The sequence below is a fragment of the Cygnus atratus genome, chromosome 20 (assembly GCF_013377495.2).
Source record: "Cygnus atratus isolate AKBS03 ecotype Queensland, Australia chromosome 20, CAtr_DNAZoo_HiC_assembly, whole genome shotgun sequence".
Taxonomy (NCBI): domain Eukaryota; kingdom Metazoa; phylum Chordata; class Aves; order Anseriformes; family Anatidae; genus Cygnus; species Cygnus atratus.
In genome coordinates, this window is record NC_066381.1 from 8,580,274 (window position 1) to 8,602,909 (window position 22,636).

At 39.3% G+C, this 22,636-nt stretch overlaps 1 protein-coding gene across 1 annotated transcript; it reads left to right on the top strand.

The window, feature by feature from the left end:
- Positions 1-18,182, top strand: GDPD1 (glycerophosphodiester phosphodiesterase domain containing 1). The gene is made up of 10 exons (XM_035561110.2): positions 1-271; positions 4,432-4,474; positions 8,615-8,750; positions 9,399-9,444; positions 10,633-10,751; positions 11,383-11,472; positions 12,530-12,663; positions 13,800-13,859; positions 14,477-14,528; positions 15,157-18,182. Exons 1-10 carry the CDS (start codon positions 136-138, stop codon positions 15,277-15,279), a joined length of 939 nt encoding a protein of 312 aa, XP_035417003.1. The 5' UTR covers positions 1-135; the 3' UTR covers positions 15,280-18,182.
- The last annotated feature ends 4,454 nt before the right edge of the window (positions 18,183-22,636 follow it).

A 22,636-nucleotide genomic window follows, 5' to 3' on the forward strand; every position in this document is an offset into this window, starting at 1 on the left:
GGGGCGGAGGGCGGGCGGTGCGGCTGCGCGGCCGCAGTGGCAGCCGTTCCTCAGCGGCTCCCTCAGCGGCTCACCCTGCACCTCCGCCTCGTCGGGAGCCGGCTCCGGGCAGCGAAGCGGGTTCTCTGCCTCAGGATGTCGGCCACGCTGTACCTGCTGTCCACGCTGGGGGGTTACGTCCTCACCTCGGCGCTTCTCCTCAAGTGCCCGGGGCTGCTCCACCGGCCCAAGCGGCAGCGGTTCCGCTGCCGGCACATCTCCCACCGCGGCGGTGAGTGAGGGAAGGGGAGCGGGGCGCTGCCGGGGGGAGGCTGCGGCCGCTGAGGGGCTGCCCTCGGCCCCCTCACGCCCGCCTCGGGCTCCCTTTAAACCTCCCTGCGGTAGCCTAATTTTAGGTGCCACCTGCTGACCGGTGCTCGATTTCAAAGCCGAATCCATCGCACAACTCAAAACGCGTCGACCGAAATCAGCTCGTTTTGCGTCGATCTTGATGGTCTCCCTCTCAGACGGGGGTATTCTTTCCTCCTAGTGATTCTGCATTAACGATATCTTTGTTCCTAGTGAGATACTGCCCGCTGCTTACCTCAGGTACGAAACATCCGCCGTCCTGCCTCTGCCTGCCCATCTGCTTTGCTCTCTGGTTTCAGAAGAAATGCCGCTCTTGCTCCCCTTGCTGCTGGAGACAGCTCCTGGTTCAGTGCTGTGGTAAATCTGAGCCCATTTTGTGAATCTTGGCCCCTCCATGTGCCTTCCTGCGAGGCCTGGTGGGTAGGTTGGTTGCTTCTATATAGAATAGCTAAAAGGTTCTTCTAAAGTTCCTTCTACCTTCTCCAAGTATTGGGAGGAGAAAATGGAGCAAATGGTATCTTCCTGTTCTGTGCTGGTGAAGAAGCTCTGAGCTGTTCCTTGCTGCCCCTTTCAGCTCATGGAAATACTGTCAATCGATTTTCTAGTAAGCATTTTGCTCTAGCTTGTGTGGAAGATGTGACGGATGCTGAGTTTAAATGTTGTTTCTAGTGCCAGTTAATGCAGTATTTGATCACAGGTCTGGTCAATTGTCCTTAGCTACTGTCACTGTCTTGAATTATTCAAACACAAAAATTAGAGCTGATCTCCTCAAGCTTTTACTACTTGGATTTCTTTTAGTCGGTTTATGAGATAGATTAACCTTCATTTTAAGTCATAGTCTTATGTATAACATAAAATGCTCCTTTTGGTTTGGAATATGCGTATTAGCTGTTACTTACCAGGGCTTTTAATTCCACAAAGGTTCTTAACTTTGATTGTTACCTGCTTGTTAATTTGCAAGCCGTTTCAAAGTTGCGGATGACTTTGTAGGAAGTTGGTGTGACCTTAATCTTCTTTTGTTCTCACTTCTTTGCAATGACCTTAGTTAAGATATACAGCCCTAAGCCTCAAATGCAAGCGTTTAGGCCAGTTGCACTAAGCCCCATTAGAACGGTAGAAAAGCCTTACTTAAAGGGAGGATTATTATTCATTCGGCATTCAGAGACAAAGTCCGAGGTCTTCAAATTGCTCCTGTCTGCAGGTATAGGGAGAAGTACACCCAGGGTAGAAGTACATTCTTTAAACAACTCAGCAGCCTTTTACTCACTGGGTAGTATGAGACTGAAGATCACTTACATTTCACCCTCTGTGGTGTTTATCTTGTAACTTAAATTCCTGTGGGACTTAGGTGCTCATCAGGCTTTAGTCATGTTGTAGCTTCAGATGCAGTGTCAGGTTTCCTATTGCATTACTCCTGTGAAGTTAGGAGCTCGAGGTAACACTTAATTTGTTTGTCTTGGTTCTCCCTGAGATAAAGCTTTGCACGTGAAGCTTTGTAAGTCTTCGGGGCTTGGTTTTCCTTCTGTTTTCATGCAGGAATTTTCTTATCTCAGGTTATAGCTCCTCTGTGGAAGTATCCCTGAATCATTTCTTTACTTCTGCATAGTTTTAAAATTGCTCCTGTCTGAGAATTGTAACTATATATTGATACTCTGTGCTAGAGTCCTCTGTCAATGGCAGCTGCGTGGATTGGAGAGCCTTTGACCTGGGGTAGCATTCTCAGACATAAGTGCGTATATCAAGCCTGTCTGAGATTTTTACAGAATCAAAGATAGTTGAGATTGGAAGGGACTTCTGGAGATCGTCATGTCTTGACGTCCCTGTTCAGAGCAAGGCCACCTACAGCAGGTTGATCAGGACCCTGTTTTGGGGACGTGCGAGGATGGAGCCTCTATAGCCTCTCTGGGCAACCTGTTCCAGTGTTTGATCGCTCTTATAATAAATAAATAAATAAATAAATATATATATATATTTTCTCATGTTTGAACTGAATTTGCAGGATTTCAACTTGTTCCCATTGCCTCTCGTCCTTCCAGTGTGCAACACTGAGTAGTCTGGCTCAGTCGTCTTTACTCCCTCCCATCAGGTATTTATTTATACGTGGTGATAAGATCTCCCCTGAGCTTCTCCAGGCGAAATAATCCAGTGCTCTCAGCCAAGAATCTCTCTGATTCTTGCATGCAAGAATCTCTCATCCCTGAATTTTCACAGCCTTTCTCTGGACTCGCTCCAGTAGATCCATGTCTTTCTTGTACTGGGGAGCCCTGAGCTGGATGCCGTGCTCCAGCCATGGTCTCAGCAGTGCTGAGCAGAGGGAACAGTCGCCTCCCTTCACAAGCTGGCAACGTTCTTCCTAGTGGTGGGCACTGGTTGCACTGCGGGGGGACACCCCAGAATTTGTAAGGGTCGTTTTCTCGAGCCAGTGGCTGGCTGATTCCTACGTGTCTCACTGTGGTGCTTTCAAAACTTGCTTGTTGTAGTTCCCTTTCCTGAATGTGGCTTGTGAAACCCATGTTGCTGATTTGCAGCTCCCGTCTAAGCTCATCTCCAAACTTTTTTTCCTCTTTTCCGCAGAACACAAGTCAGGCGTTTTGTTACCAACTGCTTTGACTCACCACACCTACCTCCCTAAGACACAACTTGTTACAGCAGTCGTTTAAAGTTTTAATTTTGTAAATTTCTGCCAGAAATGTTAGGATAATGTTTTGATCACTTTTTTTTCCCCCCTTTGTTGCAGTTCAGGATGTATGGGCTGTACACGCAACCGACAAGTTACCTAAAACTTTGGTTATAAGTTAGCTGCAATAAAAAATAATCACTCAGGTCTTATGCAGGTTTTTCCTGTCTGTTAGGCAATCATCAGAAGTATTTGATGAGATTCTCGTGCTCTCTTTTATCCCTAGGTCACTTCTGCCACTCAGCCTATTCCTAATTCTGCAATCAAACTTCATAAAGCATTGGTGAACGTCTAATCACAGAAGTTGCTGTGGATTTACCATCTTGGTTTATGTTAGACCACGGAGGTTTTGTCATTTTGATTCTAAGTCAGTTAATCCTTTGTAAGCTTACCAATGCAAGCCAACCTGATAAAAACAATATTAAATTGCCAGTTGTGTGAGCACAGAATTGCGTTACTTTAATTAAATAGCTAAACACAGCGTTAGATAAGTGTGTAATGGTGAAGCCTTGTTAATAGGCAAGGCCTTACTGGAGCTTCTGTAATTGTTGTTTTCAAAGGCTGGCATTCGTCACTGCAAAGAGCAGTTGGATATCCTCATCGTTCCCTGTATCTTCCTGAAGTTGTTTTGCGTTTCGGTTTAGAGTATTGCATGTTTTCCAAGGCGGGAAGAAGGCACAACCTTTTCCAGTCCCTCACCAGGCTGATTTTCAAAGAATTTTATGTAGAGAATGATGGCTTCCGAGTTGCAGAGTTTATTTCTGCCTGAGAGAAAAAATAATTTGCTTGTCTTTTATTTTCTTCGCTGGAGTTGATGTGTTTCATTCCTGGTGTATGAGACCTCTCTTTGCCAGCAGCATAAATCTCTACTAACAGAACTGTACCATTTCAGGAGGCCTTCCTGGACTGAAAAAGGTTGCCACCCTTTGACTATCAACTGGGTTACGTGCTTAGGGAATAGCAGCTGCAGAGTCTTCTCCCCCCAGCCCTGGTCACCTTCCCTCTTACTCCTCTCAGTAGCTCTGAAGTAGACCTTATGCATAATGCCCTTACTGTGCCTGCGGAGCATGTTGTCTTAGCCAAATGACAGTGCCTTTAAGGAAAAACAGGACACCCAAATGCTGGGAAAACAAACACTTCGATTTGCATATTCAAAGTGTTAGACAAATCAAAGATAACTTTTTTTTTTTTTTTTTTTTTTTACCTTGACAAAGTCCTTTCTCTTGGGTCTCTCCAGTGGGTCAGCAGCAGCTGGGATTTCTGACACTAACTTCATACTCATTCCCCCAAATATTTCTTCAAAATATGTACATCTTTAATCCATTAATTTCGTATTTATTTCCTCTGGGATTGAGGGAAGGAGAAGGATTTAGTTCATATTCTATTTTTTTTTTTTTTATATTTAGGTGCTGGAGAGAATCTGGAGAACACGATGGCAGCCTTTCACCAGTGAGTACAAATGGAACCAATAACGTCTGCTCCTGTGGTGTCGTCATGTCTTTAATGAGTGAAGTAATCACAAAAAGATAGAACTTCCATCAGTTGTTTGGGTTACAGTGTCCTATTTCTAAAAGTCATCTCGCCTTTGAATGACTACTACGGATTGCTAAACATGACTCCAATTTAAACATGAAGACATTGGGAAACCACAAACTGATTTATACATGGTAACGTAGTAGACTGGAGTTTGCAAATAGAACTCTTGAGGCCACCTCCTCCTCTAGCTAATTAAACACGGAACAATATTGTTTCCATGTTTAATGGAGATTGCATCTGTTAATTTATCATTATAAAGCTATTTTTCTAACTAATATCATACACTTTTTTTTTCCCCCCTAGATAAATTGATGTTTCTCATAAGGTATTTCAGATCACAGTCTATACCAGTGTGCTAATTAGCATACAAGGCTGGATTTCAGGTGGTCTGATGACCTTGCTGACTGCTTTTATGGTTGTAAGCACATCTCTTAGATTCTCCACAGATTCATGGTATTCAGCTCCCTCCTCTGTAAAGAAGGTTAATCACTTGTCTTCTGGGAGTATTGTGACTGAAGTCTAAATGCTAACAAATTTTCAATATACCATCCATAAAGTTATTAAAAATGTTTGCGTTTCACCTCATTCACAAACTTCATTTGCACAATGTGTGAAAGCCTCTTATCTAGGGCTTTAAAATTGAGTTGGTACTGGAAAGCCTTTTAAGCCTCCAGCATTTAAGAAGCAATAAATTCTATCAGTGTTCTCAAAAAACGTTTAAAAAAGCAGCATATCTAAAATTCTAGCTGCCAAAGAGTAGTGACCAAATTATGTGGGCTACTCTTTATTCTTGTTTTTTTTTTTTTTAATTTGTGCTAAGTAGCCTCATCAGTTTGCACACTTCCTTGCAGGCTGAGTCGTGCCAGCTTTCCCGACCAAGCAGTGCTATTGAACGTACTGCGGTATTTTCTATCTCCATGGAAGCTTAGCATAGCTTTCTGTTTCATTCCTGCTGGCCTGCCTATTTTCAACTCTCCTACTACTCTTTCCAGAAAGTGTTTCTTTTTTAACCATTTCTTAATTTTGATTTAGTATCGTACCAGCTTTATATGCGTAGGGTTCTTAAGAAGAAAAGTTATAGCACAACTTATTTTTATTTCATTCTCAGAGGTAGGCCGTAGTACTTACGGTAAGGACTGCACTAGGAGTCAGATTGTTTTGTGATAATTACAGGCGCTTGTCTGTTTCTCTTCTGACCATTTTAATTATTTTACAGCCGTGATGTAACAAATGCACCGAGGTCCACTTTTTAAACTGATCACAACTGCCAATAGCAAAGTCCAGTTACTTGTTTTGAGATTGTTGTGGCTGAATGATAAAGGCATATTCTGCAGAAAGCAGAGTCAGCAATTACCTTGCATTAGACAGTGGGGAGAGTTCTGGCTTCCCTGCGAAGGGCCGAAGGCTTTGTCCTTCTCACCCTCTCGCTGCCATCTCCGCTAGTGAGCTAGCAAAAGGAATTGGGTAGAAAACTGGTGATCCACATGATGAAAAATCATCTGGATTGGCTCAGATGGCTGGTATAAACCAATTCGTAACCCATCAGATTTTGTGTGAAGCCAAATAGGATGTGCCTGCAGGAGTTGTTTCTGCAGGTTCGGGCAGGAAGGCATATTTGACCACTGATGTCACTGAATCCAAAAGAGGATGCTTGTCTGGAATATATGACCTGCCCCCCTTGGTTCCGTAGTGACCTAAACTATTGGCGAGCAGGTAGCTTTATGTATGCTATTTACACTGAGGGGATTGTAGAATATTTGGTATTATTGCATGATTCTAGTATGTAAATAAAGTGTTTGGGGGAGATGTAGGGGAGGAAACCTTTGTTGGTAACTTCCAGTTTTATACTAGCATAACTTAACAAATATTCTGGAAAGCAATTATTAGCTCTTTGTACCAAACCCAGTATTTTTTGTTTGCCTGGTAGATAAAACATTCTTTGGTTTTCTTGGGTTGTAATCACGTTATGCTGTACTTAAACGCTTCTGTGGTGGATTTCGGTTGTAAAATAATTCTCTTTAAACTAAAGGAGACATCTGTAGAGTCTTAAAGGATTTGGAGATCTGGCATAAAAGATGTTCTCATATTTTGTTTACAAGTTTGATTGTCCCTAGTGCAAATGTAGTTTAGCAGCTTCCTGTCAAGACAATGCTAAGTAAACTCTCCAGATATTTTTCTTATCTTACTGCATTTACATTTATGATCATACTGGGCTTAGAGAGAAAGTTTTAAACACTACAGTTACAGCAATAAGTGTATGTTGTTAACTTAGTATTTATAAACTCTGTACGTTGTGCTACTTTAGGCCTTGCCTGAGGCATTATTTTCAGAGGTAAGGCATTTCTTAAATATTTCCTGGTATTTTCTATTGCTTGAAAACAGTTGGAGTTAAACGAGCAAAGAGCTCTACCATCCTAATTTGCAACTATGAGTCTGCTTTACAACTGGAGTTCTGGTGCGGTTGGATCAGAACACATTTCACTCCAGATGTTCTCCAGGTTGTGCCTTCTCTGCAGCACTGTGGGTCTTTCAGATTAATACAGAACTGCAGAACAAACTGATCTATAGCTGGAAAAACTCAGCACTTTAAGGAAGCTTATTAGCAGCAGGCTACTGGTAAGAGCCTGGCAAATTCTCAGATTTGTTAACAAGGCAAGTAGTTGTTCTCCTTTATCCATTCAGCATCAGTCCTGAACTTTTTAAACATTAATGTTTCTAATAAATGTTGATTGTTAAATGGTAATACATGGTGCTACGTGGGGATGTCCTCTACAAACTTGGCACATCTCCTGCATAGTTGGAGATGCTTTTCATCGGGAGGAAGGGTTGCACAGAACGGGCTGCCTAATAGGATTTTTATTTTCCTCCTAATTAGTGGCACCGGAAAGCAGTTAACAAAGTGGTTTTAATTTGACAATCCCCCTCCTGAACGTTATCCTAGCTGGACCAGAAATTGTGTTAAATGCTTGGGGGAGGGATGTTCTATTTTTTGTTTTATTTTGTTACTGCATTTGTAAATGTTTATGACGCTCCTGTACTTCAGCAGTCAATAAAGACTTTTTCTTAAAGAAAGGGTTGCTACTGCAGCCACTGGGCTTTGAGTCGGGTATAGACTGTACTCACAGATACTAAAGATTTGTTCAGAAAGAGCAGCCCAGTGTTTTAAAGGAAGTGTTCAAAATTCAGGCTGAGACATTCAGCTGTCCACTAGAATGATACCTTCCGAGTACCTTTCTAATGAAATGAGTGATGTGCTTCTCATTAGAGGAAAGCTTTTTTTTTTTTCTCCTAGGAGGTTTATTGTACTTTTTTCATCGGTATTACTATCACTTTCTGCTTTCTTTACTCCTTCTCCTATTAGTTAAGCTTCTATAGGGTGAACTTGGGATTGGATTAAGACTTTACAAAGTGGACTGGAACGTGACTAGCTAATTCAGCAGCATTTCTTTGAGAAATATAAGTGGCTGTTTTAATGATTTTTATTTTTTTATCAAATGACCTTAAAAATTTATAGTTTTGCTAGCTGAAAAAGCCCAAAACCTGAACGTCCCATTGGTAATTTCCTGAGCCTTCCATTCCTGACTAACCTAAAGGAAGTAAAAAAGGCGTTCCTATCCGTGTCATGTTGTTTATGCTTACTACAGAATTGTTTTTTTTAACAAGCCCTTGTGTCTTCTAGTGATAAATGTGCTGATACTGATGAGCATCACGCTCAAAATTCTGAAACAATGCTGTAGAAGTAGATGTCTCAGTATTGAGGCGGTAGGCTGCAACAGACAGAAGCGTTGCTCCATTTCTGTGGAAGGCAGAGCCAAGGCTCCCAAGTCCAAATCCTGTCTCTGAATCATAGTACTTTGTTTATTCTTGCATCAGCTTTCTGCTGCAACAGAATTATTTGTTTCTTGCTTGGCAGTAAGGTTGTGAGGATGCATTGCATCATAAAGCATCTAAAGCACTTTCTGTGGGGTTAGCTCAGTTGAATAACATATATCTGTTACGCTTGGACCTGTACGAAATACACGTGTGGTTCAAGGCAGACTTCTTTGCTTCCAGTGCAGTTAATATAGGAACAGACATGTTGGAGCTAGATTGTCACCTGACGAAGGATGAGCAAGTGGTTGTGTCCCATGATGAGAACCTGAAGAGATCAACAGGAGTCGATGTCAATATATCCGACCTCAAATACTCTGTAAGTTGAAGAAAAAGTGTTTAGAACTCTGTAGAATGGCTGGGGTGGGCAGGAAGGGGGTGTGCGCTTAGTATCCAAAACCTGAGGAAAGGATTCATCTTGTCTGCCTAAAAAATACGAACTAGGCTCCCCGTGTAGTCAAGGGATAAAAACAGGCGCACTTCTAGAGGCTGATTAACTCCGTCCAACTGCAGTGTGGATGAATAGCTTTCTGGAGGCGGGCCTGTTTTGCCATACTGGTGACAAAGGAAGCTTAGTCAACGAGCTCCTTCTCCTATGACTAGCTTTTTAATGGGCAAAGCTGGTAGAGGAATCCTACCTGCACTGACAGTTTTAAAAGCCTGTTTTGCAGAACTGGCTTTCCATCCGATACGTAAGTGGAGTTCTCAGAACTTTGAGATGGGTATCTGGAAACATTTTGCCTTATTCAGCTGCAGGGAATGCCAGTCCAAGAATGCCAAATAGTTCAACTATGAATGAACATTACGCTTGCAAAATCACTTTTTAGGCAAGAGATAAAAAAGAATGAGTTTTGTCTTTACAGGTAAATTACATCATTTACAGATGGCAATTTTTTTTGTCTTTTTCAAGAAAAGTCGATTACAGCCCTGCATTTAAATTAGTCTTTTTTTCCTCTTTATTTTTCAGGAACTTCCACCATATCTCTGCAAGTTGGATGTCACATTTCAGAAAGGTAAATATTTGTCTTTTACTATTTCAGTTCACAGTTACAGTAACTAAACATACATGTGACAATTCCTTATTTTGGCAAAGGGAGTAGAAAAGTATGGATTTGTATCTATCAGTATCTGGATAAGAGAAATATTAAGTATCTAGATAAGAGAAGTGTCAAAATATAGTTCTAGCTTTAGAAACTAAAATACATATTTTTTTCAGACCAGCTGACAGTGACTAAATCTAAGATGTAAGATACCTTTTTCCAAGTAAACATCTCAGTTGTTTGCTTGTCTCCTTCTTGCAGCTGCCTTCTAGTTCCCCTGTGACCTCTTCAGAGGGTGGTGATTAAAAATCTGCTCCAAAAACAGAGAAGGCAAAGGCAATTCCTTTACAATTCAAATGCCATTGTGATGGTTCACTCTGAGCTTGAATATGAGATATCAGATAAAACAGATATTTTCAGAGGGTGAATTAAGAGTAGTATAGTAGTTACTGTACGTGTGACTTAAAGATCGGTATAAATATTGCTGAAAGAGAGGAAAACCTTGAAAAAGATCAACCTGTTTTCTTGTGAAAACTGTGATTCTCGGGACTGTAATGTGAATAAAGTGTGCAAAAAAAAGTTTTAAAATTGAAAAATACTTAAAATGCACCAAGTTGAGCTCCACAATATGTTATTTTCACACATGTACGTGTTTTGTTTATGTACAGTAATACATAGAGCCACAAGTAGTTTCAAGCACTAACATTTTGGTATTTTGCCATCTGTTCCCTTTACATAGTATGCTTCTCCAGTGCGTTTTCCTAGAAGGAAAAGTTCTTCTCGTTTGGTCTCACTTCATATTAATCTCATTGCATTTGGTATGTGGTAACTGAGCCCATGTTGGCTAGTTCAGGATTTTAATAATGCCTGCACTTCTGCTGTTGGAAAATGACTGAATTTCACATAGTTCGACCCTAAATGTGAAAATGGCTCAGTGCATTTTCATTATGGAAGTGAGCTTATCATAATTAACTACAGCTATCCAAGTGAAGTTGGTGGATTTTTTTTGTTTGGCTGTTTTTTTTTTAATTTCCAAAATGTGCTAATTCTAGGAACCATGTTATTTTTAACTTTTAAGATGACAAGTGCTTTGACGTCTCAGCTTTTATCTACAGTATATTATAAAAGGTCACAGCAGTGACAACTGTCTTGTTTCCCCAGAATGTCACTGTGAGGGAAAAGATAACCGTATTCCTCTCCTGAAAGAGGTGTTTGAGGCATTTCCACAAACTCCTGTCAACATTGACATCAAAGTGAACAACAACGTGTTGATCAAAAAGGTACATGAAAAGATACGCTTAAGTGGGACTGAATGTCATGTGATGTTGAAATTCCAAAAGAAAAGAGTTTTTTGGAGTTGATAGCAGTCTGAGCCACACAGGTGTGTGTTCTTGGGGAGCTTCATCCTTCACGTGTTAGATTTTGCACCGCATATGAAGTAATGCAGAAGATAGAGACCTAGTGCAGGATGTTTAGTGAACAGCTCTTTACTGGCCTTTTATCTCAGTGTAAAACTAATGAAGAGATGCCAAACTGCTAAAGGCATCTTTGTTGTGTACTTCATATGAAGGGTCTTCTTACAGACTGTTGCCTACAAATAAAAACATGCATAAAAACATGGTGTAATTGTAAAGACCAGTGTTTATGATGGAAGAGGAAATCTGCTTTTCATGAGATACTGTTTTGGCATCCAGTTTTTCTTGTAGGTGTAGTGATACTTCCTTTTATCTGTTGTCCTGAACACAAAGTAGCATAATCATTTTAAAATGGGAGATTGTGTAGAAGAATTATTTTTTCTATAATGACTTACATACTTGAAAATTAGCAAGTAGAGATTCAGTTAAGTTATTCCGCACATAATATTCAATGAATACACGTTAGGTTTCTTTTTGTTGTTGTTCTATATTGCAGGTTTCAGAGCTGGTGAGTCAGTATAAACGAGAGCATTTGACGGTATGGGGGAATGTCAATTACGAGGTTGTATCGAAGTGTCTTAAGGAGGTAAGAATGGATCCAGCTAAGCTTTGTTCTTGCCTGCTTGTTACTGTGTGATGTGTACAGAAAAGCACCCTGTAAATCAGGATCGAGTGAGTTATGCCAGACTTCTAGTTATGATCAGAAATTGTGCACTTAATTTATTTTAACAGTGTAGTAAGCAGAACAGAGTCAAGCACGATTAACAGTCATATATTCTGCAACAAAACATTTAAGGAATAAAGCTTAATCACATTTTACATTTGTTCTGTAATATATGGGGTCTTACGTTTTTTATGCCAGGACTTCCTAGCGCCAGTATTGCACATCATTCATCTGGTATGAAAGCAATTTTAGAAGGATTGCTTATTATGTATTTCTTTTTATTAAAATAGTGGATGTGGACATCAGTTGCCATGCACTTATATATATATTGGTATAAAGCTGTTTTACAGCTGTAAATTCTATTCCTTTTTGTGCTACGAAAATTGTACAATTTAGAATTAAATTAAAATTATGCTTAGTCCAAGGGAGTTATGCAGATGAGTGGAATTGATATAGTTAAGACTACAGATACTGTACTGATTTATCTGTGCTCTGAAACAGGACAACACTTTGCTACCTGAACAACAGTTGTATTTGTTCATTTCATTCATTAGTGCTCGAATGTTTTGATTCATAAACCAGCTTCTTTTAGAATTTGTTGTGGAGCAAGCTATGTAATACCAAACTGTAGCAAGTTCTGTACCAAAGCACAGCTTGGTCCTTTTGGTAATATGAGTCAAAGCTAAAATGCTGCGTGGTATTGTATAGTCTGAATTGTCAGGTAACAGAAGCAGTACTGGAATTACTGAGACTTCACCTTTTCAGGTTACTGTTGCCCCTTCAAATTGTGTAAAACTTGGATTACAAGTTACCAGAAAGAGTAATTTAATTTCAGTGGTATGCATATTGTAGACAGTTGGCTGTTTAATTTTTAGGTGCAAGCGCTAAAATTTAAACGAGCGTAGATGCAATTTTTCAATTGCAAAAATTCAACAATCTGCCAAGAAAAGTTAGAAACTTTCTCTCCTGGTTCCTGCAGAATGCTGATATTCCCATCATCTTCTGTTTGCAACGTGTCCTCCTGCTTCTTGGCCTGTTCTACACCGGTCTGCTGCCGTTCATTCCTTTCAAGGAAGAATTCTTGGAAATTCCTATGCCTTCCATCATCCTCAAGTGAGTTAGAGTTGGTTGGTGGGTGCCGCACTGAAATGGTAGAGAAACTAGTGCATGATAGTGCCAGCCTGAGCATTGATTGAGTCACTGACCTCAGGCTGAATAAAGAGTAAAATAAAATGTTTCTAAGGGAAATGCACTGCACAAGTAGGTAGGTAGGTAGTGATCTAGGACGTTCTGAAGGAGCTGTATCAGAATTTATGATAAGGGATTAAAGTTCTCTTGGAAGTATTGATTTTTCTGGAGTCTGGAGAAATATGAGTCCCAACTATTAAAGTTTTCACTTCATGAAAAAATAAAGGGGTATTAAGGCCTATTTGAGCCTATGTTGAGGCTTAAGTTGTGATTCCATTCTTCTCAGTGATAATTCGACCGCATCATGTTAAAAGTTTTTTAGTGATGCCTCTCTTTCAAAGGTAGAATTCAGTCAGTCCACTTGTGTCCTTTAGGTGGAAGGGGGGACTGTAAAGTGTATGCTTATCATCTTGACAGTGGCTGTCTCAAAAGATTAATGTATTGTATTGTTTTGTTATTTAGGTACTTTTGTATATTCAGAAGTGAAAGTTATGCAAATTTTCTGGTCCTCTTTATTTAACCTGTTTCTAGCCAGCTCAGAGTTACTCTATGGGTAGTGTCGGATGCCTGTGTATATCTGTTTTCTATTGACAGCATTTTCTGTAACTACCCCTTCCAGGTGGGACAGCAGCTGCCTTCACAGCACAGCTTGTGCTGACGCCATCTAGACAGTAATTTGTTGCAGTGCTGTACAAATAACTAATTTTTGCACCTTTCTTCCTCTTTCTTAGATGTGGAAACTGAGAACAAATTAGTCTGATTAAGGCCAAGAGGCAAGTCAGTGATAGGGTGGATATGAGACTTCACGTGCTTTTTGTTTCTCGTACCTTACTGAAAGTGCTGCTGAATATCTGTCTCTGCTGCTTCTTTTAAATATAACACATTTCTCTGGTGTAACCCAATTCTAAGTCACTGTCCTGAAGTCAAAGGGCAATTACTGCTCTAACTTGAGAAACTGCAAGACTAATTCTTCATGGTTTTTTTTTTTTTTTTTTTTCCACAGAAACATCTGAACGTTTTAATCTGTGCTCTGGTAATTTTTGTTTCTTCTTCCTCAACAGGCTGAAAGAACCACAGAAGATGTCAAGAAGCCAGAAATTTATTATCTGGCTAGCTGACACGTAAGATTTTAATCTTACTAAATTTTTAATCATGTTTTGTTTATACATCGACAGTTGGCTTAAGCAACTAATAGTAATTTATTGCTACAACTACTTGATAGGTTGTGATTTTTTTCAGTTTCTTGTATTTTTGTCGGTGCAGCATAAATCATATTCAAATCTTTCATTGATGTTTCTGTACACTTATTTATTCATGCACTGAAACGTACTGAGGTACAGTAACAGTGGGGAACATTCTAGTTTGACCTAAAATAGTTCTTGATTACTCTGTTTAGTTTCTGTTGTTTAGTAGTTTTCATTTCTTCTAGTGTGAAGGATAAATTCTTCTGAAAGCAAAGGGATTGATTCATTGGCCATCGTACAAGGGTGTCTGTACAAGGAAGGAGGTGCCCGCTGAATTTGTTTTTCAGGAGAGCTGATACAAATATCTGTAGCTAATGCAAATTTCTGGATATGTTCGTTAGGCAGTCTTGAGTTGTTTAAACGAAGTTTCCTATAGTTTAATTCCCTTTATTGTGGAAACCCTTGAGTCTAAATGCTCTATGGAAAAATTTGTTACAGAACGTCAATGGATGTTGAAAATTTTCTTGAACGATTTTTTTTTCTCCTTTTTGCAGACTGCTAATGAGGAAAGCACTTTTTGACCACCTCACTGCTCGGGGCATTCAGGTATAGTGTGGCAAAACTAAAGGAAATCTGCTTTTAGTCTAGTGAGAATTTGAACCAGCCAGATACGGCCTTAAGATGGGCTCATATTCTCTGCCAGAATTAATTTGCCTATGTAGCTCATTTAAAATAAATGTATTTCTTAATCTTCTCTTACCAAAACACTTAGTATCATCCAATTGGAAGAATATCTTACAAAAAGCTACCTAGCTTTTCACTATTGATGGAACTTGCCAATTTTTAGATTTGTTAATGAAGTGTAGGCAGAGTGTATTCTGAAATACGAGTCTGTTGTGTTACTAGCATTGCAAGTTTCTTTTTGGTTCCCGAACAATAGCTTCTGCTGTCACATTTGCAGTTCTGTAGTTGCAGAGGAACAATTACGGGTTTGGAAAAAGTTTTTAAAAATTTAAATCCCTTTAAAACTTTTTTTCACTTCAAACTTCAGCCTGCAAAATCTTTTTTTTTTTTTTTCCACTTTTTGTGTGTCTGTCTTTGGCATTGCAGTCTAATCACTTTAAATATATGTGGCATCATCTCTCACACATGAAACAATTTAGGTCATCGGTTCACCTTTTTTTGAATATTTAATGTAATAATGTGTTTTTTTCTATTCCCTTCCATATTGCAGGTGTATATTTGGGTACTGAATGAAGAACAAGAATACAAGAGGGCATTTGATCTTGGAGCAACTGGAGTCATGACAGACTATCCAACAAAGCTCAAGGAGTTTTTACACAATTATCCAGCATAAGGAAAGGAAGACCTTGCAGAATAGATTCGGCCAAGGAATGTCATCAAAAAAAATGAGCAACGTATGCAAATCATTTTGTTTGAAAGATATAACTGGGTGATCCTTGACCTTGTTGTCAGGTTGCTACATAATGTAAAGGTTGTCTATTTATTTTAAAACTTTAATTGCATAGTTTACGTTTGTAAATAGATCATTTAGCAAAGGTGCACTTCACTAATAGTTATGGCTAAGAAGAAAGTTGCTGGATAGGATACCTGTAGATAATAGGTGTTATTTTACCTGTCGCACTGTCACGAGTGTCCCTAAGCAGATGTAAAGACATGTCAATTACTCCAGTTATATTCTAGTGTGCAGAAACTAAAGAACTCTTGAAAGTGTACCCTTGTGTATATATTGCTTGTGTTGCTTTTAATTTTCAGATAACTTGTAGGGCAAAAAAGAAAATGCAAAGGAGAAATAGACGGCAGAATCTGTGGATGGCCAGTTAGTTTAACCCGTGAAGTGTAGTCAGTAAAGACAGTCACTTGGTCAGTGTAGGTTTACTTAGCTATTCTTACTGATAACCTGTCGGGCTGCTATGGCATGGCAGTAGCCAGCTTCCCAGGACGGAGAATTACACTTAATATAGATTACACTTACTTTGAAATATTGGTTTCCTCTGTGAAAAGACTGTTTTAGAAGTCTTTTGCACTTTAATAGTTTTAACATCTGTTGGCTTGACAAATGGGAAGTTGTTTTCAGGGTGAGGGACCAAAGAAGACTTTGTTTGGTCAGGAGTTTTAGGAACAACATAAAGTTCATTTTAAATGAATTCACCCAAATCAGATTCATATATGTACTTAAAACAGGAGCAGGTGTCAGTCTAGGATGCGTGTAAATTTTAGTCTTTTCCCTCCACAAAAGTACATTCAATATTCATGAAGTTTATGGGCATGGACGCAGGAATAACTTTAGCAGCAAAAGCCAGGAATCCCCAAGTATTATGGAATGGGGATGGAAAGGAATGTATTTCTGGAAGCTGAATGCTGCTCTGTCACTGTGAACAGATGCTATGTGTGTGTCAAACAGATCTGAGCCTGCAATGCCTGTGTGTTTTGGTGTTATGTTAGTGTTAGGGTTTTTCAGAAAGAATTTAACTATTTTAGCTTAATTATTCACAGTGATGTATTCACAAAGCTCAGTCATCTAATCATCAGATACTGCTGGAACAAAACTATTGTTTAGTGATGATATCATCTACTTCTTAGAGGAACTTCACTTGAAAAGGATCTCATTTAAATAATAAATATGGTCGCCAGAAGCAAGAGTATATTTACTGCAAGATACACTCCTTAGTATAAAATTTTTAAAGTGATTATTTTTTTTCCTTGCTAGCTCAGATTTGGAAGGGCTCTTGTCTCGCTTCAGGGAGACAAGACTCCATACCAAACCTGTAATCATTGAGCGTCTTTGTTATTTCATTATGCCCGTCCGTGTTAGAATGTCAAGTCCATCTGGATGGATAATCCCATTTGTGTGATGTCCGTTTAAGGGAAGGGAAATTCCTTCCTATATTTTTTCTACTCAGTTTTTTTGCTATCAAATTTCCAACGCACACACCTTCATAAAGATGCAAATATAACTCTGGTTTCAGAGAACGCTACCAAATAGCACTTAGATGTTAAAACTTCTTTTAGGCTAGAAAAAAATGAATCTTAAAATGCAACTCTTGATTTCTGGACTTGATGTCTCAAGGGACACATGATGACTTAATTTCTCTCAAGTTTTCCTCATCACTGCCTAAGTAAACTATTTTGTTTTATCTTATATTGAATGACAAAACAGTTATTAAAATAATGGACTTAATTTTATTATTTCATTATAATCTTCTGCCTATTTCACTCTAGTAGTGGTGTTGGAAACTTCTGCTGTCAAAGATGCTCAACACATTCTTCAACCACTAGTCTTCCTACGTCTGATGTAGCTTTTGACTGTGCTGCTCATACATGACCTCTCTGATAAATCTACCACTTAATGTCTGAAATTTGAGTAAGTCAAGCTACGTGGGAGGGAGGGGCTCAATGCTGAAAAACTGCCAAATTTATTCAGTCACCCATTTGAATTCCAGTACAAGAGCTAAAATTTGATCTTTTGAGACAGAAAATGTAAGGATGAAGCTATGAATCTGAGCGCCCATGCACAGGGTTTGGGCCATGATAACTGTTTGTAACAAAACAATATGGAATTGAGGGAATTGTAGAATGTTTATTCTATCAAATCATTGTTTTGAATATTCCAGAACATGCTGTGTGATTTTTTTTTATTAAACTACTTGTACAGAAAAGCACTTGTTGATCTTGCACAGCTGTCCAGGAGGATGTTCAGTTAATCCCTCTCTCCAAGGAGAGATTTTTTTTTTCTTCAGGTAATTTTAACTCTAAATATTGTTTAACACTTACTGTGTTCTCAATCCTGTTGCAAAATACTGTATGTATGAAGGATGATGCATGTATTCCATGCACTTTTAATTTGCAGAAAATGCTGTGGACCTCTCTAGCTCAAAATCTATGAAGTGATTTTTTTTCTTTTCTTGTAAAGAAAGATTGATGCTCTTGAAATGTGACGTTCAAACATCTTTGCTCATAAAAGATCTAAAATTAAATACTACTTTCTTGTGACTTCTTTGCCTGAAAGGATAATTTCGGAGGTTACTATTTATAGTGTTGTAAACTTCAAAGTTTTTATGGTGGTCTTTTTTGTGGATATGGTTGCTCAAAAGACGGGGACATTTTAAATGCTCTAAACTTTCTAGAAATTTTTGTCAATTATGTTGGTTTCCTCATAGTAATTACAGCATCTGCAGCTAAATGAAACCTGCAGGGGATTTAAACATGCCTTTGCCATGAGTAAATAAGCTCTTGGGTAAAACTTTTGAAGTCAATTCCTATTTGATTTATCTTTGGTTCATTTTAAGACAGAAAGTAGTAGATAAGCTTGATCAGAAGTAGTCTGTGTATGCAGTGCTAGAAAACATCGTAGAGAATTTGCTTGTTCAATACTGCAGTGTGTGCTGTTGCTTCCAAACAAAGGTGTGCCTGCAGAAGAGGGATGGCATGCTTCAAAGAGCGCAGCCTGTCTGTGCATCTGCAAATTCAAATAGTCAAAATGGAAGATCAGAGAAGAGCAGGGAAGTGTACATGTTATATACTAAACTCTTGAAAACGTACTATATATTTTTCATTTTGAAGTAGACAGATCTTGTGTAATATTGGTAGAGGAAGATAAAAGGGTGTTCTCTAATACCTTAACTATAACTGAATGCCAAGACCGGCACAGCAGGAGAGCTGATACTGTGCATGTGTTTTTGCCATCAGCATTTCTACATTTAAAGATTCTGCCCGTTTGTCTAGGACTGTAGCGCCTTAACTTAAAAATAGGGTCTGTATTTCTGCGTGGATGAAAACAGCAAGTTAAAATGAGCCAACAAACGCTTATTTGAAGAATGCTTTGAGAGTTATTATGCATGCTAGTGGCTTGGATAGCCATGCTCAATAGTAGCTGTGTAAGTGTGAGAGCATTGGCCTGTGCTTTGTACTTCAGTGTGAAAGTCATTGTCTGCAGCAGAGCTGCTTTTTAGAAGTCATGGTCCTTAATTCCCGAGCACAGCATTGCATGCCTAAATAAATATCGGCTTTTATGGTTGGGAGACAGGTCGTCTCCCTTTTTTTTTAGATATATTGTTTGGTGTTCAGCTGACTTTATGATCGGTGGCCCAGTTCTGGCTGTAGTATAAGATTGTACGTGTACATTTATAACACCATATCTGAAATGACTGGGGAAATGCAAAGGTTCAGTTTTCTGTGCATGTAAAATCCAGTACCAGAGCAACTGGACTGAGGCTGAAGTGAGAGCCTTTATTGTGGAAGGGCTTGATCTACATTTTTTATTTGGTTAAACATCATCATTTTCTCTTTGGTTTCTGTTGAAATGGTAAATATCTGGTAATTCAGACTTATTTTTTAAAATGACCTTGGTGTGGCCCTTAAATTGTTCTGAAATCCCTTTTTTGTAATGGCTTTGGGATACTTTTGTTCTTGTGAACTGTCACTCACAGTGAGTCATCTCCATGCTCACTTCTGTAGAAGTCCTATGCAAAAAATTGTGATCAACTGATTATGGAGTATAAAAAGCCTTTGACAGGTGACAGATACCTGCTTCTGAATTGGCAGCCGCAAACTAGCAGTGTTTTGAATAAGTTCATGCTACCAGATAGCCTTTTGTGGCAAGTCTCTGTGTATTGTCTTTTGTTAGGTGATGGTCTGCCATAAATACGGCACTCTGATACCAACGGGCTTTTTCTCATGATAAGCAGGTTAATATTTCTGCCAGTTCTAGAGGTAAAACTCCAGCTTTCCTACTGGATTGCCATTAAATTACATTTAATACTAGGTTTTAAGGTCAAGTGTAATTTTAAAGCCTTGAGGTTTTGAATTAGCTAAAAGAGGTGAAGTAGGGTTTTTGTATGTAACAGTATTTAGTAACTTTTTGAAGATTTTGGTAGCTGATGATATTTCCCCAATTGATCTGGGCAGTACTTTACTTCTAAGCAAACAATCTAAATGGTTAGGAAACCAGAACAGGGGATTGGAAAACGCGAATGAGCGTTCACATCCATCCTGCTATACGTGTATGTCGTTCAGCACAGAAAACATCAGTCAGTGATCCCTCCAGACAGTGCAGCCTGTGAGAAACCTGCAGTACTGGCACTTGCGCTTCCACCAGCATATCCGCCAGAGCTCAACCCTGTTTATAATCCAAAAGGAGAAAGCTTGAGGTGCGGCTGCTTTTAGGTATTTTTCAGGTTATACTTCTCTCCATCGGTGAGCAAGAGCATTGTGGTGTCAGCAGAAATCCGAGACTTGCGTTTGCCCCCGCAATTCCCTGCGTGTGTGGGGAACGGTTGTGAGAAATGCGCTACCAAAAGCGTTTAGAAAGCAGGAAAAATAAATAATCTAAACCCCCGCAAAAGCCGCAGGTCCCTGTCGGGCCGCTGGAGGCCGCCGCAGCCCAGCTCTGGGGCCGGCCGGGCTGCACGCTGCGTTGCGGTGGTCTTGTTGCAAGGTGCAGGGGGTTTCCGTGGGCAGCAGGATGAGCCGTCAGCAGGCTGGGGGTACTGAGGGCTCTGCAGCTCCGCTGTCAGGTGTCTTGGCGATTTTGGAGGGTAAGAAGGGCTTGAAACATCTGCGGTTTGGTTGTGGGACTGAAAATAGTAATGCTGCAGGCAGGGGAAGAAAATACCACTGTTGATAAAGAAAGCATCTTTCATTCATCTAAAGTACCTGAAGACGTTGTTTTGTGATATCATCAAGAAAGTTTGACATATCCCTATTTTATAAATAAAGCCAAGGTAATATCAGGTGAAGTATCTTTATTACAAGGCCAGTAACATCGGTAAATAAAACTGGTAAGCACTGAGCAACTGAGATTGTTAATGGATTTTAAGTACTACTAATTCTATTGCAGCACTAAAAATATTGAGATAGCATGAGTGATTTGATACTTTCTCCCCTCTCAATGTTGCAGTGATAGTCAAATAGCAAAAGTTAACCCCAGTCGGAGATGCTTTGGCTCAGCCCCAGTCAGCTTCTAGTCTAAATTACAATAAAAGCTGAAACTGATGTCAGACCCGGAGCAGGGAGACGCTAGCTGTCTTGTTCAAGTTTCAAAAACAGGATGTTTGCAAATAGATAAATGAAGAACCCTGCTCAGCTGTTCAGTCGAAACCTGAGCTGTCAAATAGGTTAGATCCAAAATTCAGATTTTTAAAATGAGTAAATTTTCCAAAAGCTTAGCCCAGTGGAACTATTCATGATGCTTATCAAGCTGTGCTTGCAGAGCTTGCAACCAAATTCTGTAATGCAGAATCCATTGTGAAAAATGTGACTTGCAGCTTCAATGAGAAAATAATTAGCACCTAACTAGCATTTTATTTTTTCAAGCAGAAGAAAACGCTGCTAATGAAGTAGTTACCCCGAAAAGATTCCAGTTTTCTAAAGGATTTTCATAAAGAACAGCACATAGTTTAAAAAAGCAATTTTGGCTTTCATACATAGTCTTTTTCCCATGATTTCAAAGCTGTGTGATCCCCTGGATTTCCATGGTGATACTCAACTTATATCAATGTAATTCCAATTAACCATCATCCTAAAGCAAGTTTGTTTTTATATATACAAAACTTTCTATTGTAATCATCTCAATATTCTTGTAAATAACATGCATTTTTAGTAACACACAAAACTCTGCTGTGCAACTCACCTCCAGGTTAAAAAACAAAACAAAACAACCTTACATAGCAGCCTCTCTTTCATGTTGTGTAAACTTATTTTGCTGATAGTTTTGACTTTAGATATCTGAGGTTATTTTGAGGAGTCTTGGTGATGTAAAGTTCAAGCAAATTTTTCACCACTTCCTGCACATAAACTTGTCTAGATCTTGTAAATATGGCTTCATCTAGTTCTGCGGGTCTGAAAATCTGGTGTGTTGGCTCTGGTTGCTGGCCTGAAGAGGAAGGAGGTTATCTAAGAAAAGAAGAAGCTTAAAGTAAGCCTACAAAGTAGGCTCTTGTTGCTCTGGTAGCAGACTAAGGATAACATGACAATTTCCTTCTTCATTTGAGTCTATTTCATTGCTAGCAACTACCATGGTGCTCAAGTCTTCATTAATAGGATATTTAAATTGTACTTGGCAGTACCACCAGCTCACGGGAACAAATGCCATTTTGTGTTTTAAAATCTGGTTTATACAGTCTCTTAGCTAGCTGGCATGCATTTTAGTAATGTGATCTGAGAGGCGTGTTTTGCTTGCGTGAAGGAAAACTATGCTTATACTGCAAGGTAGAAAGTTATTTTTCTATATAAGGGATATTGTCTTCTTTTATTCCAACTAATAGAAATACTGTGTCGTATCACCCATTGCTTAATGCTCTTAGTGTGCATTGGTGTCCATATATTTACTGTACAGAACAGACCATTCCCCTTGCAGTTACCATTATTTCCAAATACAATAGAATTGCTTAAAATATTCATATGAATATTTTAAAAGGCAGTAAAGCACTAGAGCAAGAATAATCCCGTAGAGCAAATGTGTTTCAGCGAGTATGATCTATAACTTCTATCCCTTTCTGTGACAAAAGGGTGGATATAAAGTACAGTTTTAATAATGTTTCATACGATGACAAATTGTTGTCACCACCACTTAGGAAAGCAGATGTATGGCACACCATTTTGTGAACCGGAACTCCAGGAGAAAAAAAAAAAAAAAAAGGCAGCAAGAAGCCTTCAAGTCAGTTTATTTCGAGCTGTGTGCTGCTCGTCTCTCA